This window comes from Cynoglossus semilaevis, chromosome 20, assembly GCF_000523025.1.
Source record: "Cynoglossus semilaevis isolate Cse_v1.0 chromosome 20, Cse_v1.0, whole genome shotgun sequence".
NCBI classification, from domain to species: domain Eukaryota; kingdom Metazoa; phylum Chordata; class Actinopteri; order Pleuronectiformes; family Cynoglossidae; genus Cynoglossus; species Cynoglossus semilaevis.
This window is the reverse complement of record NC_024326.1, coordinates 10,249,915-10,264,448: the sequence shown is the minus strand read 5'-3', so window position 1 is coordinate 10,264,448 and position 14,534 is coordinate 10,249,915. Positions and strand designations below refer to the sequence as shown.

At 41.4% G+C, this 14,534-nt stretch overlaps 2 protein-coding genes across 6 annotated transcripts in view; one reads left to right on the top strand and one right to left on the bottom strand.

The window, feature by feature from the left end:
- Window positions 1-11,250, top strand: part of LOC103396494 (netrin-G1-like) — a 32,443-nt gene extending 21,193 nt beyond the window's left edge. For 2 of the 3 annotated variants that reach the window (XM_017042060.2, XM_008334596.3), the window contains exons 4-7: window positions 4,697-4,869; window positions 6,811-6,837; window positions 7,537-7,581; window positions 10,814-11,250. In XM_017042060.2, the coding sequence (XP_016897549.1) occupies window positions 4,697-4,869; window positions 6,811-6,837; window positions 7,537-7,581; window positions 10,814-11,052 (484 nt within the window). In that variant the 3' untranslated portion in view covers window positions 11,053-11,250. The remainder of the gene's footprint in view (window positions 1-4,696; window positions 4,870-6,810; window positions 6,838-7,536; window positions 7,582-10,813) is intronic. The other variant, XM_017042061.2, reaches the window with a different exon arrangement.
- The window catches only part of vav3b (vav 3 guanine nucleotide exchange factor b), a 100,579-nt gene that overhangs the window by 54,300 nt on the left and 31,745 nt on the right, over window positions 1-14,534 (bottom strand). For 2 of the 3 annotated variants that reach the window (XR_003048704.1, XR_003048705.1), the window contains exon 28: window positions 14,136-14,232. Coding sequence is in view for 1 of the 3 variants with exons in the window: in XM_025052504.1 (XP_024908272.1) it covers window positions 14,209-14,232 (24 nt within the window). In the remaining 2 variants the exon portion in view is untranslated. Of the gene's footprint in view, window positions 1-13,800; window positions 14,233-14,534 lie in introns of those variants that run through there. The other variant, XM_025052504.1, reaches the window with a different exon arrangement.

The window sequence follows — 14,534 nt, the reverse complement described above, 5'->3', positions numbered from 1 at the left end:
TATGGTGATGGGTGTGTCCCTGCAATAGGTGTGTTTGCATGACTTTGCATGGCAGCACACACACACACACACACACACACTGCGGAATGTGCAGCTTGCCAATGATTTCCATATTAATACGTCCTCCCACCCCTTGTTTCTTCACGGATCTTCCCTGTCTCAGGGACTTCGATTATTTGAATAAAATAGTCCCCCAACCTGAAGGCTGCAGAGGAATGATGGGTGTGTGCATGGCCATGAATGTGTTGAGGTGTAGGGGGGGGTCTTGACTAAACATTACCATACCATATGTCGACATCACAGTGCACAACTATAACACCAGCCCGTGTCATCCAACACAAAAATTGGAATTTCATTTCCCCTCGGTGGAAAATTGGAGCAGAGGGAATTAGCCTGTGATCCAGTCTTGATATTTCTCCTACGATTTAGGGAGGTCTGGTGGGTGCAGCGGCCTACATCAGGAGGGGGAGGTGTGCGCATTATTTGCCTAGGATGTATTACATTACACCCAGGAGAACGGCAAAATTGGCCGCAGCACAGCGCGACATAAACAAGCCTAATCGGACGCCTGCGTTTCATGGTGACACAGCCCGGTGTAATGAGGTGACCCGGCGCCTCTGCCCTCTCCTACTGGAAAAGTTCAATGCCATGTCTAAAAATAAGAGAGAAGTCAACGTACAGGATCACTCTCTGTCTCTGCAAATGAGCTGGATTTGCATCATCTCTGCTGAAATAACAATTTCAAAAATATACAGTACTGTGCTAAAAAGTTTCAGGCAGGTGCACACACTTCAGGCCTCGCTCTTTAAAACAAATGTCAAGAATCAGAAACTCATTCTTGACAGTTTTGTGGAGGGGCGTCAGGTTGACCTTAGATGACCTTTTATGTAGTTTTAACTGTGCAGCTCGTCTTATTAGGAAAGCATAAAAAAAGGCAATAGTCTAACTATAACTAAGTATCTGCAAAACCATTTAAGTCTTTAGGCTTTATGTCCTGCATACATCTGGCCCACACTGTAATTATATTTATATCATTGATCATGTGTACTAGAGTTGACCCGCCAGTATATAGGGGCGATGCAGTCAGGATTTGTAATATTTTTTTGTTGTTGTTGGCCTGTGAAAAAAGATTTACATTAAAAAGGAACTCAAAAGAGACGTAATAAGAAACAAATTTAGTTTTACATGTGTTTATAAAATTAAACTTTGGTTGTTTCAGTTTTAGCGTTTACGCAAATAAAAATCCAGAAAAACTGGATGATTTCATTGTGTTACTGCTGCCTCTTAGATGACATCCCCATTTTCACGTAAAGAAATCCAACATCCTTTCTTCTTTCTGCACAGCTCTCTACGGTTTGTTGAGCTCAGAAACTGGAACTCGTCTGAAATGCGAGCGAGGCCAAAGTCTCCCTCAACAACCTTGATCTCTCCAAATCTGTCAAAGCCGTCACTGCTTCAGATGTGTGAGCTCGCCGAGTAAAGTTTCAGAAATTTCAGTATGTATTTATACGGCATGGAGGCACATTACTGACCGTAACCAACTTCTGTGAAACTAAAGGTAAGACAGAAGGCTGAAGGAGAGCCGCTGGTTTGGTCTTCAATGAGAAGGAAAAGGCCCGTCACCGTAGAAAATCTTAATAACCACAGTGGTGAAAGCTCAAAGACTCAGGTCGTTTATAACTGACATTTCAGAAAATATTCAGTGTTAATTTCAATTCTTACTGGTTGAACGGGCACACTCGTAAAACTTTTACTAACCGGGAAGCCTTTCCCTGAAGGAGGTGAAGTTTTAAAGGTATAATAAAAAAAAGAATTTACCAACAATAAAATGTGAAACTATATTTTGCTTGAATATTCCTCCTGCACTATTTTAATTTTTTTAAGATGTAAGACGATACAAAAACACATTCACAACCAAATTGTTGGTCTGTGAAGAGAAGGCCTGTGTGCAACAACCTTTCATTTAAAAGAAATTCAACCAATAACAACTGAAACACGTAGGTAAATATGAGGAGAGATTTGAGTGACGTCCAAAAGTAGAAATTAGTTTGAAAAAAAAATTACACGTAACCCAGCAGCCAATCACAGCCTTTCTAAAATGCATGCTTTGTTTTGACTACTCAACCATTTCATCACAGTGACCAACAGTCCAGACAGTAACTGGGAGGCCATGCACTAATATAAGGCAGTGATGTCACCAAGTACAAAGTCCTCAACTCTATGCTGCAACATGAACATCCACAATTGATATAGTCTGGCCACGTCCTGACCAGTCTGACCTCGATGTCTGACCTCATAAATGACATCATAGCCTTAACTTTCTATAAGTAAAAATAATGAAAAGTTATCAACTCTTAATTTGACTATTTTAAAGTTATTTCCTCCTGACTTTATTGTGAGGTTCAACTTAAAAATTAGTGAATGAAAGTTCCTCCACCCTGTCACTTCCCTATCTTCTACTTTGAGCTTCTTATTTTAACAAGTTCCAGGCACCTTTCTTGTCTCGAGTCAGAGACGCAACAAGCTGTCACCGGGAAGAGAGTCTGTGTGAGACACAGTGAGTCTGTCAGCACAGTGCCAAGCCACGTTGAGATGTTGAGGTGAGGCAGCAGTCAGGAGAGAAGGCACAGGGCACTGCTGCCGTCTTCTCGAAGATTACCAACACCTTCACGGGCCACACAGCAAACCAGTCCAAACAAGAGCAGACCGGTCGTCGGTGTCTCACCGTCGCACACACGCCAGACAGATACAGTAATTGGCAGAGTTGGAGACAAACGGAGGTGATTCATATCTGAGAGAGTCATTAGTACTGAATAAAGCTGCCTTTTAGCCCTAATTATATTATATGAGTGTTGCTCTAGTCAAAGAGATATAAGATGCAGCAGAAGTACTGCACATCTTTATACAGTTACTGTGGGAAGGGGGGGCTGCTTTCTGTGGAAAGGTCAAGACCCCTTTTGTAGGTTTAAGGTCTTTACCTTAATGTATGTCGTTGAACTGACATTTAAAGTACTTTATATTCTTGTATTTGACCTGTAGAATGATTCGTTAACCAGAGAAAACCAAAGACAGTAAGTCAGAAAACAAAAAATAAAACAAGATCATCGGTTCACAGGGCACTTCACGTGTTTCCTCAGCGTCCGTCACTTGATTAGATAATGGATGATGGCCATTTGCGTTGGGCTAAATACAGTACAAAAGGTCATTAAAACTTCATGAAATCTGTCTTTGTAACGGTGCCAGCTTCAAAGGCTGGACTTGCAGCGGAGATCTTCTCTCTTGTGACTCAAACCAGGGACACAGGGACTCTGATTTCAATATGACAATGCCGGCGGCAAAAGCATCACATCCCCTCGATCCCCAGGGTCCACGTACTCCGCTATATCAGCGTGCCACCCACACCATTTGGGCCCAGTGATCCAGATTTTGCTGGTTTTTAATTAAGTGGAAGGTCAAATCTCATCGCTCTTGACTTGAGGGAGCTGCTGCTGCTGCTGCTGCTGCTGTCTGCGAGGCAGAAGAGCTGCAGCCAGTCATTCATTTTATGGAGCAAGGACTTTAATTGATTAAAGACTTAAGGACTGTGGGGGGATGTGTGGTGAGAGGCACAGAACAGAACAGAACAGAACACTGGGTTATTGTGATGTTGATCTATATTCAGATTTATGGAAATGTTGGTCTGATTTCTGCTGTTACTATCGTTGCAAGTACAGTATATTTACGTGACTTGAACCTTACAATAATGTCAATCATATATTGTCTTTTCATCCTGTCCATTTTTAAAAAGCAGATGTGAGGAACCATCGATATGAGCATGAATTTTTAAAAAGCAAATGTGAGGAACCATCGATATGAGCATGATATAGATTTTTTTTTTAAATCCAGAAAATGTTCCTGTGATTTATTTCCTTGCGAGCTCAAATGCTAATATCATTTTTCTCATCTCATCACTTCAAGTCATCTTGAAGGCTGCTGTCACTCCCTGTCTCAAGTTCAATGGTTATTGTGTGCAACAGATACCCGTCGTCTCTGCCTCAGACTATATACATCTCCACTTGAAAGCATTTGGTAAAAACAAACACAGGCCATGATGTGAAACAAAGAGCCGGTTCAGTCCCCGGGGGAGGGCTACGATGTCCGGTCCTCTCCCAGGCTCCGTCTTCGCCCATATCAAAACCCCACAGCAACGACTCAAGACACAGAGGTCACCGATCGTAACCTCTTACCCTCTCAGGAGCCGTATCAAATACAGAAGAATTATATTTGGAATACAAGTGGAATATGACACTGCAATATCTCATGTGACAACAAACACGGCCTGTTCTGGCTCTGATTGAACGCTAGCCCAAGTAAACACGACTCACGCCGGCGTAGTGGAGAGAATCTTGTTTTTCTGTAAATGTAATCTCTGCTCCTTCAGTTTGTTAAGTCCACACCAGTGGGTTTCAAACAGAAAACAATCTGTTTGTTTTCAACATGGTCGGGAGCAGCAGCATGTTTACTCCCCGTGATCAACAGGGTGGTGGGTTTGAGGCACAGTCAATACAACGTCTGTCCAACATAGAGGAGTACATTTTAACACAGTTAAAATGAAGCCAATCTGAACCATGCTGATTTTTTAGGTTATTATTTATCCTGTGTTTCTTAGCTTTTTCATAATTTAGTCATTGAACTGTTTCATTTCTCTTTGTCTCAGGTGCAAATGCAACCTGCACGCCAACAGCTGCGTTTTTGACAAGGGAAAGTTAGGCTGTGAATGTGAACACAACACCACAGGGCCCGACTGCAGCCGCTGTAAACGGCACTACCACGGAAGAGCCTGGAGCGTCGGCTCCTACCTGCCTATACCTAAAGGAACCGCCAATATATGTGAGTATATATACGTGAGTCATTTGGTTCAGTTTACATTTGTCCATTTAAATATTAGAGCATGTCTATGGTTGGCCTGTGTTTTGGGATTTCAAAAGGTGCTTTTATTTTGAAAAGTAAAATCAAGGTTGAATATTGTAACCAATTATGTGAATGTATTTTAGTCGTCGGTATCTTCGGCCGGCTCTGAGGCAGAAGGTGCCTTTTTGCATTATCTCTGTAATAATCTTGGACAGGATTTGAGTCACATATATCAAATCCCGTGCCTCAGGCAGGAGGCTCATTGCCTCAATAAATCTAATACAGCCACTTGGGGGAGTGCTGGTGGACAGACAGGCCGGCAGGGCCAGATGGTGGGAGATCTAGCCCTCTGGTCTCCCATTCATACAGGACTCAGTCTTGCAGACAGATAGTCTCAGGGTATATGTTCTGGATTTTTAAGCAGGTTTTCACCACAAGTCGCGGTGTTTGTCTGACTCCAACTCTCAGACGTGGTGGTTTGATTGGATCTGTTCACAGATGTGATATTGCTATTGATCCACCGGTGGTGCATAGGTTGGTTTGTCCGATGGACAAGCTTTTTTTTTAAATTTTCTTAGCGTTGTTAGTGTGAATTAGAGAACTATTTGTATAAGAACGAAGTTTATGATCTCGCTGCTGTCAATGTATATAGAAAAGAAGGAATTTGGCTTGGTTCATTGGTGCTTTATAATAAAATTAAATAATTAGAAACAAATATAAGCATCAAATACATGAAATAAAGTTTATAAGTAGATAAAAAAACAATATATGTTATAGACAAAGTTGAAAAAACAAGCAGAAGGCTGATAATTTGTATAAAGTCTAAAATGACTGATGTTGGCTGTACTATGGGCTGGATGACAGTCTGTTTTAGATGCACAGAACAGTACGCGTCTGCCCTTTTCACACAGGACACACATTTTATTACGTGCGGGCCTCTGCTTTCGGAGCGACTGTGAACTCTAAGGAGATATTGCTGGATTTACCCCCGTGCCTCTTCTTTGTTATGAGCCTCCTTTAAGTGCAGCACCCGGCGTCAGATTGACAGGCCGTTATTAAAAAATCTCACAGTCGGCCGCATCTGCACCAAACTGATGAAAGCAGAGTCTAGCCATATCAAAAACAATATTAGCACTTGTTTGACAGTGGCATAAAATGCAATAATGTTGCACATAAAAAAAGGACGTAGAAATATTGGTCCCCCAGGTGTCGGACGAAAACTCTTTTGTCTCAAATTATTCCTGTTTCTCTCATAAGTGAAGCCCGGGCCTAAAACATGCCTTTATCTATTACCTGACGCTCATATTTCCCATGAAGATATTAAGCAGACGGCCCTCGCGCCAAGACAAATATGCTGAACATGCAAAATGTAATTATAGTTTAATAGGCTTCATCTGTCACCAAGTCTGCCTCTTTAATCACCGAGGTCATTTATTCCACAGGTAGGAACAGAGGGGGAAGGTCCATTACATATTTAAATCCTTTTCAGAGCAGATATATGGATAACAGCTAATAAATTACAGCCAAAAATAAAACTCTGGGTCTCTATGGCCAGTGTGGTTTTGTCGCAGACAAACTCATGTTAAAACTACCGATAGAAAGAACCAGAAAATTGGTCCAAAATGTGGAAATGCAATTCATACCACAGTCCATGTGCACAGAGGTTTGATTCTTCTGACATTTAGTCAGCAGCAGACCTGTTATTATCATCAGAAGTATGGAGATCATGTTGTCTGAAAAGACCATTCTGCCTGTAATCAGTCAAAACTGAGGAAAAAACAAACCAATATAATAACAGTTTTTAGGTCCAGACGAACAAAAACACAAGACTGTTTCACTGCTTTTGATGTTAAATAACACACCAGTCCAGATTCTGCACATTCTAACGAAACACTATTGTTATATTTGATTTTTCCACAGGTATCCCCAGCAATCACGGACCAGTGCGTAAGTACAAAGTTCTTGTTGACTCATAATGAACACTGTTCAAAAAACTGTTTTACATCGTTTTACATTTTCACCATTCATCTGGGCATTCACATTCACGCCACAGGACCCCAGACTCATCAATATATTGTAGGTATATGTAAAGAAGGTCAGGCTCAGACGGGGGGTCTCCAACACGTCGCTCGAGTTAACGTCTCAACCTTGTTTTTTTGTGCTACTGTCGGGGCGCAGAATGGAATTTCTGAACTGTTGTTATAAAAATTTTGAATTTTCTGTGTTGGCCAAAGAAGAATCAAAGAATAAAATAACTGCTCCAAATGTTATCCAGCCAACGTTGTACAGCGGGACTGATATTTTCATCTGTATTATTCCTTAAGTATGTGTTAAAAATATTTGCGCTCTCTCCAAAAAGCACTCGGGAAATACTGATGTCCTCAACTGTAGATAAAAAGATATAGAAAAGATAATAGAATATATTTTTATTTTATTACACTGGCAGCCATTCACCACACAGATTTTCCTCGTGTACACACTCCTGTACAACAGCCAAGCTCGGGCTGTCACCTTAGTGATTTCAAGGAAGATCTGTCCAACATCCCAGCTGCTGCTGCAGCACTCCTGCATGCTGTCCCTGTGCCTTAATGACTTCCACATTATCATGACAACTCAGTTTAATTTTCTTTTCTCGTTTTCACACAGATCGAGCAAATGCCTCATCTCTCGGTGTTGCAAACCGTAACCAAGGTAGGCTTAAAGGGTTTAAGTTGTTCAGCATCTTTATAAAAACACGGTAAATCACTGACTGTTCATTATCGATGAGGTTAGAGGGATAAGTGAGCACGGTGCAATTAGCCGCAGACTGTGATGCAGCGGGTTGTTTTTCCCCATGCCCTGATGCTTTCATCCTGCACAAACACACAAACACGTAACTCATCCTCACACGATGAACTTTTGTTCTGGGAACACTGTGGAGAACCGACCTCGTGCCCCATGATTAGAGTCTACAGCTTCCTAACCTCCTTGGTCGTGCCTCCCTCCTAATTACACCGTCCTTTCTGCCAAGCATAGGAAACAGGAACGGAGGAGTAAGGTGTTGATTGATTTCTAGCTATTTCCTGTTAATCCACAGGTCCAGGTGGTGGGTGGATGAGTGAGGAGTGGGGACCTTGAGGAAATAAATGATAGGGAGAAGGTGATTGCTCCTCTTTTCTACAGTGTGTGCTGCCTATGAGAAGGTGCATTATTTTCACGTATGTGCCAGAGGAGCAGCATGCTTGACTGTGTTAGTGTGTGGTCCAACGTTAAACGCATTAACCAGCATTTTCTTCGTACGGTGTAATATCCCTGCCAGTATCAAGTGCCTCTGCACAACTCTCAACTTAAAAGGTTCGAGTTATGACTAATGATGATGCATTCATGTTAATATGATAACAGGATGCACGGGTGAACGCAGGTTTCAATTTTCCCTGACATCATGGCAAAAGATATTGATCCGGTGTAATTGTAGCAACACTATTCTGTCTCGGTGCATATAATTAGCCGATCCAGTGTCTTTAAACTGGCTCCGGTTTTATACAACTACACTGGTCAATCTATAGTTTTATAGTTTTACTCAATAAGGTGTGTAATATAAGATTAGTGTTATTATAATGTGGAATTATCCAAGGCCCAAATTAGATTTATTGACATTGTTTTTGTAAAAAAATATTCCATGTGTAACCAACAAAGAACCTTACTGAGGCAGCTCAACGCAACGGATAAAGTTTTTCTTTAAAAAAGACAGAAAGAAAAAGTTCAGTATTGTTGAGTTAGAAGATCAGCCAACATTTTAATTTCTAGTCAAATTATTATTATTATTATATATACTGTACATATATATAAAATATATATAGGGGTGTAATGATACTGAAAAGCCACATTCCGCTACGTACCTCTGTATTGTTGTCTACATTTTTAGCATGTAAAAAGACGTATAACAACATACATATATTAATGTAAATAACTGTAATCTGCAGTCAACCGTTTCTCTGTCCGACAGTGGGTTTCCTCTGTGCTGCTGTGTTCATCACCAAAGCTCATAGACAGACAATGTTACAACAGTTATACTGGTAAAATGTCACACGTATGACAGAGGTGTGAGATGCACATACGTCTCAGGGAGAACAAGCTGCTGCTCAGCATGAAATCAAATTGCTGTGTTATCACTAGCTGCCAGCACGAGTCTGAGAGAGAGCAACAGTCAGAGGTAAACGGCCTAGAACATACAGTCAGAGAAAACACTGTGTGTACGCCATCTGGACTCAACAATCACATCATGTATGTATACAGAATAAAAATGGACATTTGTCATTAGCAGCAGATCAGACAGAGAGACTTTTTTAAATGGCGTCAACAAGAGTCCATTTACTGTAATGTTCCAACCCCCCCTGAACGCAGTAATCCAGGTAAGTGTTTTCTGTACAAATAGTTTTGCACTAATTACCAGCGGTACTTCTGTCGGCACTTGAGGATTATCTTGCGGTTCAGGTCCTTTTTATGGCCCACCGAGACAGTTGGCAAGGCTGACACAAATTACCAACAGTGCTGGATTATCTGAACAACGAAACGTGGAGGAATTTTGTGTTTTCTCAGATTTCAAAGTTATCATCCACGAAAGAAATAAGAAACAACAGGAAGTGGACGAGGGGGTGTTGCCAGACTCATTATTTGTGTGTAAGTGTTCAACAATTATTCCACCGCCACGAGACCTGAGCGCCTGCTGTAGTTCTCTTTATCTTCCATCAATAATGATTTCTTTTTCAAAGTGTGAATGAAACAGTCAAACACAACAAAGCCGTCGACCACAGTCTCCTCAGGTGGTTAAGAATGGAAGGACTCAATTCTACCACAGCACAAAAATGACCAAACTTGATGAGGGAAAGTTTTCAACCAATGATCCGAACATGCACTGAAGCACACACACACTTCACCAGTGTTTTAGAGTTCTTATCTGATCCGTAATTATTCTATGCTGATCTTATTCCGCAGTGTGAGCCCTCTAACTTACAGTAAATCCAAAAAAGATGTGATAACTATTTATGCAGTGGGGAAGATCCAATTACATTCAAATCTCCGGGCAAATATTGACACTTCCTGGATTTTAACCTCTGTGAGGAGAGAGGCTTCCTGGAATGATGAAATCTCCTAATTTCCTCAAGAAATATGGATATTCAATCTTCTAATTTCCTCAAGAAATATGGATATTCACTTTTTATAAAGACAAAAGGTATTTGGGAGTACAGGGTCTCTGCTGTAGTAGCTGCTGTTTATGTGTTGACTTGACTGCTTCAGAACTGAGGCAGATGCACAACAGGAGTCCACATGTTACTGTTTCTCTGCCCTAACTATTCTGACCAATGTGTCGTCGTGTGGTTTCCACAGTGAATCCAGGCACTGTTTCCTTCTCCTTCTCCACTCTCTGTTCCCTAATTGTTGCCGTGCCAGTAGGAAACAGAGAGGTTGTTAATACTGCAGCCTGCTTTGATTCGCTCATCATTAACTCCACTTCATCAGCCACTGGCTCGTCTGCTCTTTGTTAAGCCCTGGATTCTTTATTTTTAAGTTCTTCCGTTGCTGCTGCAAATACCCACAGACTTGGTTAAACGCCTGTGTTGTTTTTGTCACGAACAGACATTGACGGGCCGCGGGCCGTTTCCTTGAATTCATAAGCGTCCCGGTTATTTGTCTCCACTTCATCTCTGCACTCTGCTCACAAAAGTCCTTGGCTTTGCTCTCCCTAATGTGTCAGCTGAGCGGTGAGGACACAGAGGAGTGCAGACAGGACCAGAGGAGGCAGCTTGTGCCCTGTGAACTCGCCTGTTGCTGTTCTCTGTCGTCTTATCACTAAGTGTTCCATTAATCACTCCCTCCTGTCTACCTAACCCCCCCATCTCTGCACACCCACCCACCCTCCGCCCTTTTTACTCTGTCTCCACAGCTCGCGTGTGTGACAATGCTATGCTGCGCTGTCAGAACGGTGGCACATGCCACCATCATCAGCGGTGCCACTGCTCCCCCGGCTTCACCGGCGTCCTGTGTGAAAGAGCACGCTGCCAGGGTGCAGGCGAGTGCGATGACCAGTTGTCTGGACAGGCCACTCTCTATCAGCCGCTGGTCAGCTGCCACCTCAGTCTGGCCCTCATAGTGCTCCTACTGCTGACCTTTACCCTCTGTTGAGGGACTGGACGGGCCTGACACCCTCAACCACACCCTAGGAGCTCGACTCTGACACCAGAGGACACGGAGCGAAAGGACACGTGAACAAACAACTCCAGCTCGGCATAAGAAACTATTTTGTAAATGGAAAAGCCACATCTGTGTGTGTTGGTGAAGGCATTTCTAACAGGAAGTGCACTGACCTGTCACCCAGAGTGACAGGATTTAAGAAAAAGGCTTAGTGAAGTCACTGCTGTCTTCTGCTGTCACAGAAGAAAATAGGTGGCGTTATTGTGATCATGTCATTGGTTGATGTTTCATTCAAGGCTAACTACAGACTCAGATGAGCCCACACGAAATCTGAGAGTTCAGTTGTACAAAAGTAGCCACCTTGATTTCTGAGTATCATCTCAGGCTAAAGAAAAAATAAATAAAAATGAAAAACGTGGAAAGGGACATCCTAAACACCTTGCCTTGCTGCCTCCCTCCTTACTCGTGACCTCTTCTCTTTTACTGTCCTCCCCCCGTACCTCCCACCGTCCCTTCCTCGACCCCTCCCTGTGCTATGGTGACTCTGGTGACTTTTCTTTGCTGAAGGATGTCTGTCTTTTGCCAAATGCTGCACATGTATTATTATCCAGCCCTGTGACAACAAAGTACCACCGCAGTACTGTTATGCTTTTCCTTTCTCAGAAGCTTTGTAGTTAGCTTGAGCTCACATGTACTGGAAAAAAAAAGGTGTAACATACTGTAACTGTATTTAATTTTGTATAAAACAGATATTTTCATGACTACACAAAGTGAGACCTATTTCTTTTTTTTCTCTTTTTTTCTAATGCCACAAACTGACTTGGTAGGGACAGTGAGTGGGTTTACTTTTATTATTATTATTACTTATCTGCTTTGCCTGCATTAGGCGGATAAAACGGTCCTAAACACGCAGCCTTGCAGTGTCAAATATTGACCACTGAAAATCTGTGATGAGATTGAATCCCTACATTTTAGAGATGGAGTTCTTACCAAACCAGCGTCCTGCTGTGGGAGACCACATGACGCCACACGTTCAGAAAATGAGCTTTAATTCACGGAGGTTACGTGACAAGAAATAAAGTTGCGTCCCGCCGGGTGACATATTGAGCCCAATTTCATATGAGGGTTTAATTCCCCCCCTGAGGTTGTCATGGAACTCATAACTGTGTTAGAGTCTACTGTAAGAGCCTGTCATTAAAAGACAGTGTCAATGAAAAACAGCAGTGAATTATTTTTGGAGACTTTAGTCTAACTCTTAAAAACAACCAAGTTTAATGTAAAATATATATCAACAATAGAGATTTTAAAATTTAAAATTAAAACTACCAACAATAAACATGTTTAACATTATGTTAAACTATTGTTTAAGTTAAAAAACAATAGCAACAAATGTAGGAAGTTTTTTGTATTAGAATCTCCACATTGTGGTGACAGGATGAACTGCATGTTGCTGCTTTTGCAAACATTTTTTTTGTTTAAAATACTTCTCCACTCTTGAGAACTGCTTTTGCAAACAATTTTTTTGTTTAAAATACTTCTCCACTCTATCATGTTATGAACACTGGGTTCAGAATAATGCAAAAGTAGTTTTTCTGTTCTAGTAAAAACTCTCCTTCATGTCCGATCTATTCTAGTCGAGTCTGGATGCACGACTGAGCGACTGAGGTTTGCACCAGTAGCCGTCGCCCTGGGGATGTGAGGATTTGTGAAGGTGTCATTAACTCAGCTCCTTATATTGAAATTTTATAGACATATACTGCAGCACATGCTCCTGTCAACACAAACTACTTGGAGGAACTCCATGAATTTTTCAGCATGAAAATAAGAAGAGCTTTTTATTTTTTTCTGAGAACCAGAAAATGCCAACAGTAAACTTTTTTCTGCAGCAAAAAATAAATAAAAATTCACTTTAAAAAGCTGCTTCAACTACCATCCTTTTCATCCGTATTTATCTTACTTTTCTCCATATTTAATGCCTTTGTTGCTTATAAGTGTATCTTAAGAAATAATCTATTATTTATTTTATATTTTTTTAATTAAATGAACATCATATTTGCACCAAATAACATAATAGCAAAAGTTTAAATTGATCAAATTGATTCATCCCTGTGCAGGAATAAAGACCCAGCAGCCTACTGTACGTATGCAGCATTACACTTTAACTACTTCCTGTGAATGGGTTTTGTTCAAGGTTTCTCTCACTTAACGGGCTGGGCAGGATTTAAAGTGGGACACCAGAGACTGGTTAAGTTGACTGCTGGTGTTTTATGGCAGTGTTTTAGAGCCAGAGTGTGTGACTTTATGAAAGACAATTACGTTGACATGTTAGTGCAATAAAATTCATGTTTTGTTACTCCCTTCTGACTTAGCGCCGTATGTTTCCCGAAGTCCAAAAAGATAGGTAACGGGTCAGCAGATGATTCTTTGATTGATTTAAATATTAAACAACGTTTTCTTCAACATTTGGTTCTTTGAACCTAAGCAGAAATCGGTTGAGTGGTAATACAAGTATGAGTACTTTTAATTGTGTACTCGACACAGCCAGCTGAACAGAAAGGGAGCAGAGCTTTTACACCAAACGTCCACAATTAAACAATTAAAACACACGCAACTACGACACCCAGGTTTGAAGACATTTCGCACAAGTACAAATTCTACGTGATATTTGACAGAAAATAAAATAGTACCAAGGTTTATTTTTGATCAGCTGCAGTATGTATTTGGCCGTGTTCTGCGGAGCCACCTGTATAAAGCAGTAGAAACTGCATCGACTCAAATTCATATAGCAACACATCTGTAATGGCACTTATGGAGCAGAGGGGGCGGCGTGCCCTCTGCGGCCCTATCAAACGCCTGTTCACAACCCTGACATCGCAAGGACAGCTGGTGTGTGGTTCACTGGCTTGGCACAGAGAGCCGGAGTACAGCAGAATCAATAAAGAGAACAAAGGGAGCTGAAAGAGCCTTCACTGGAAAATAACACAAAGCCCTCTGTCCCACTCTCTGGAACAAAAAAAACCTCCTCCTGCACTCTGTCCACATCCATTAACTTTGGAAATGTAGTCATCACTTACAAGTCACTTCTCATCTGTGGCCGTCCTTGTACTGTTGATATATTCCACTGTAAACTTGTCAGACCAGCATCCATCAGACACCGACGCAGCAAAAACCCTGCAGGACCGAGAAAAATATGGAATTAAACACATATTATGTTAAGGTACATTCAGGTGATAAAATACAACGCACATATAGATGCTGCCTGAAAGACATTGATTATAGGAATAAACCAAAACAATGTTTGTTCTGACTCCAATCATCATGTCATCAATAAAAACCAAGGCCTCAGTGGACCGTTCTGCCACAGATGGATTTTTTTTTCTTTTTTTTTTACTTAGTTGCAAATCATCCTCCAATAAAGGTAAAAAAAAGGGTACATGGTAAGAGAAGTTTAAATGGGTGGAACTGTTGTTTTT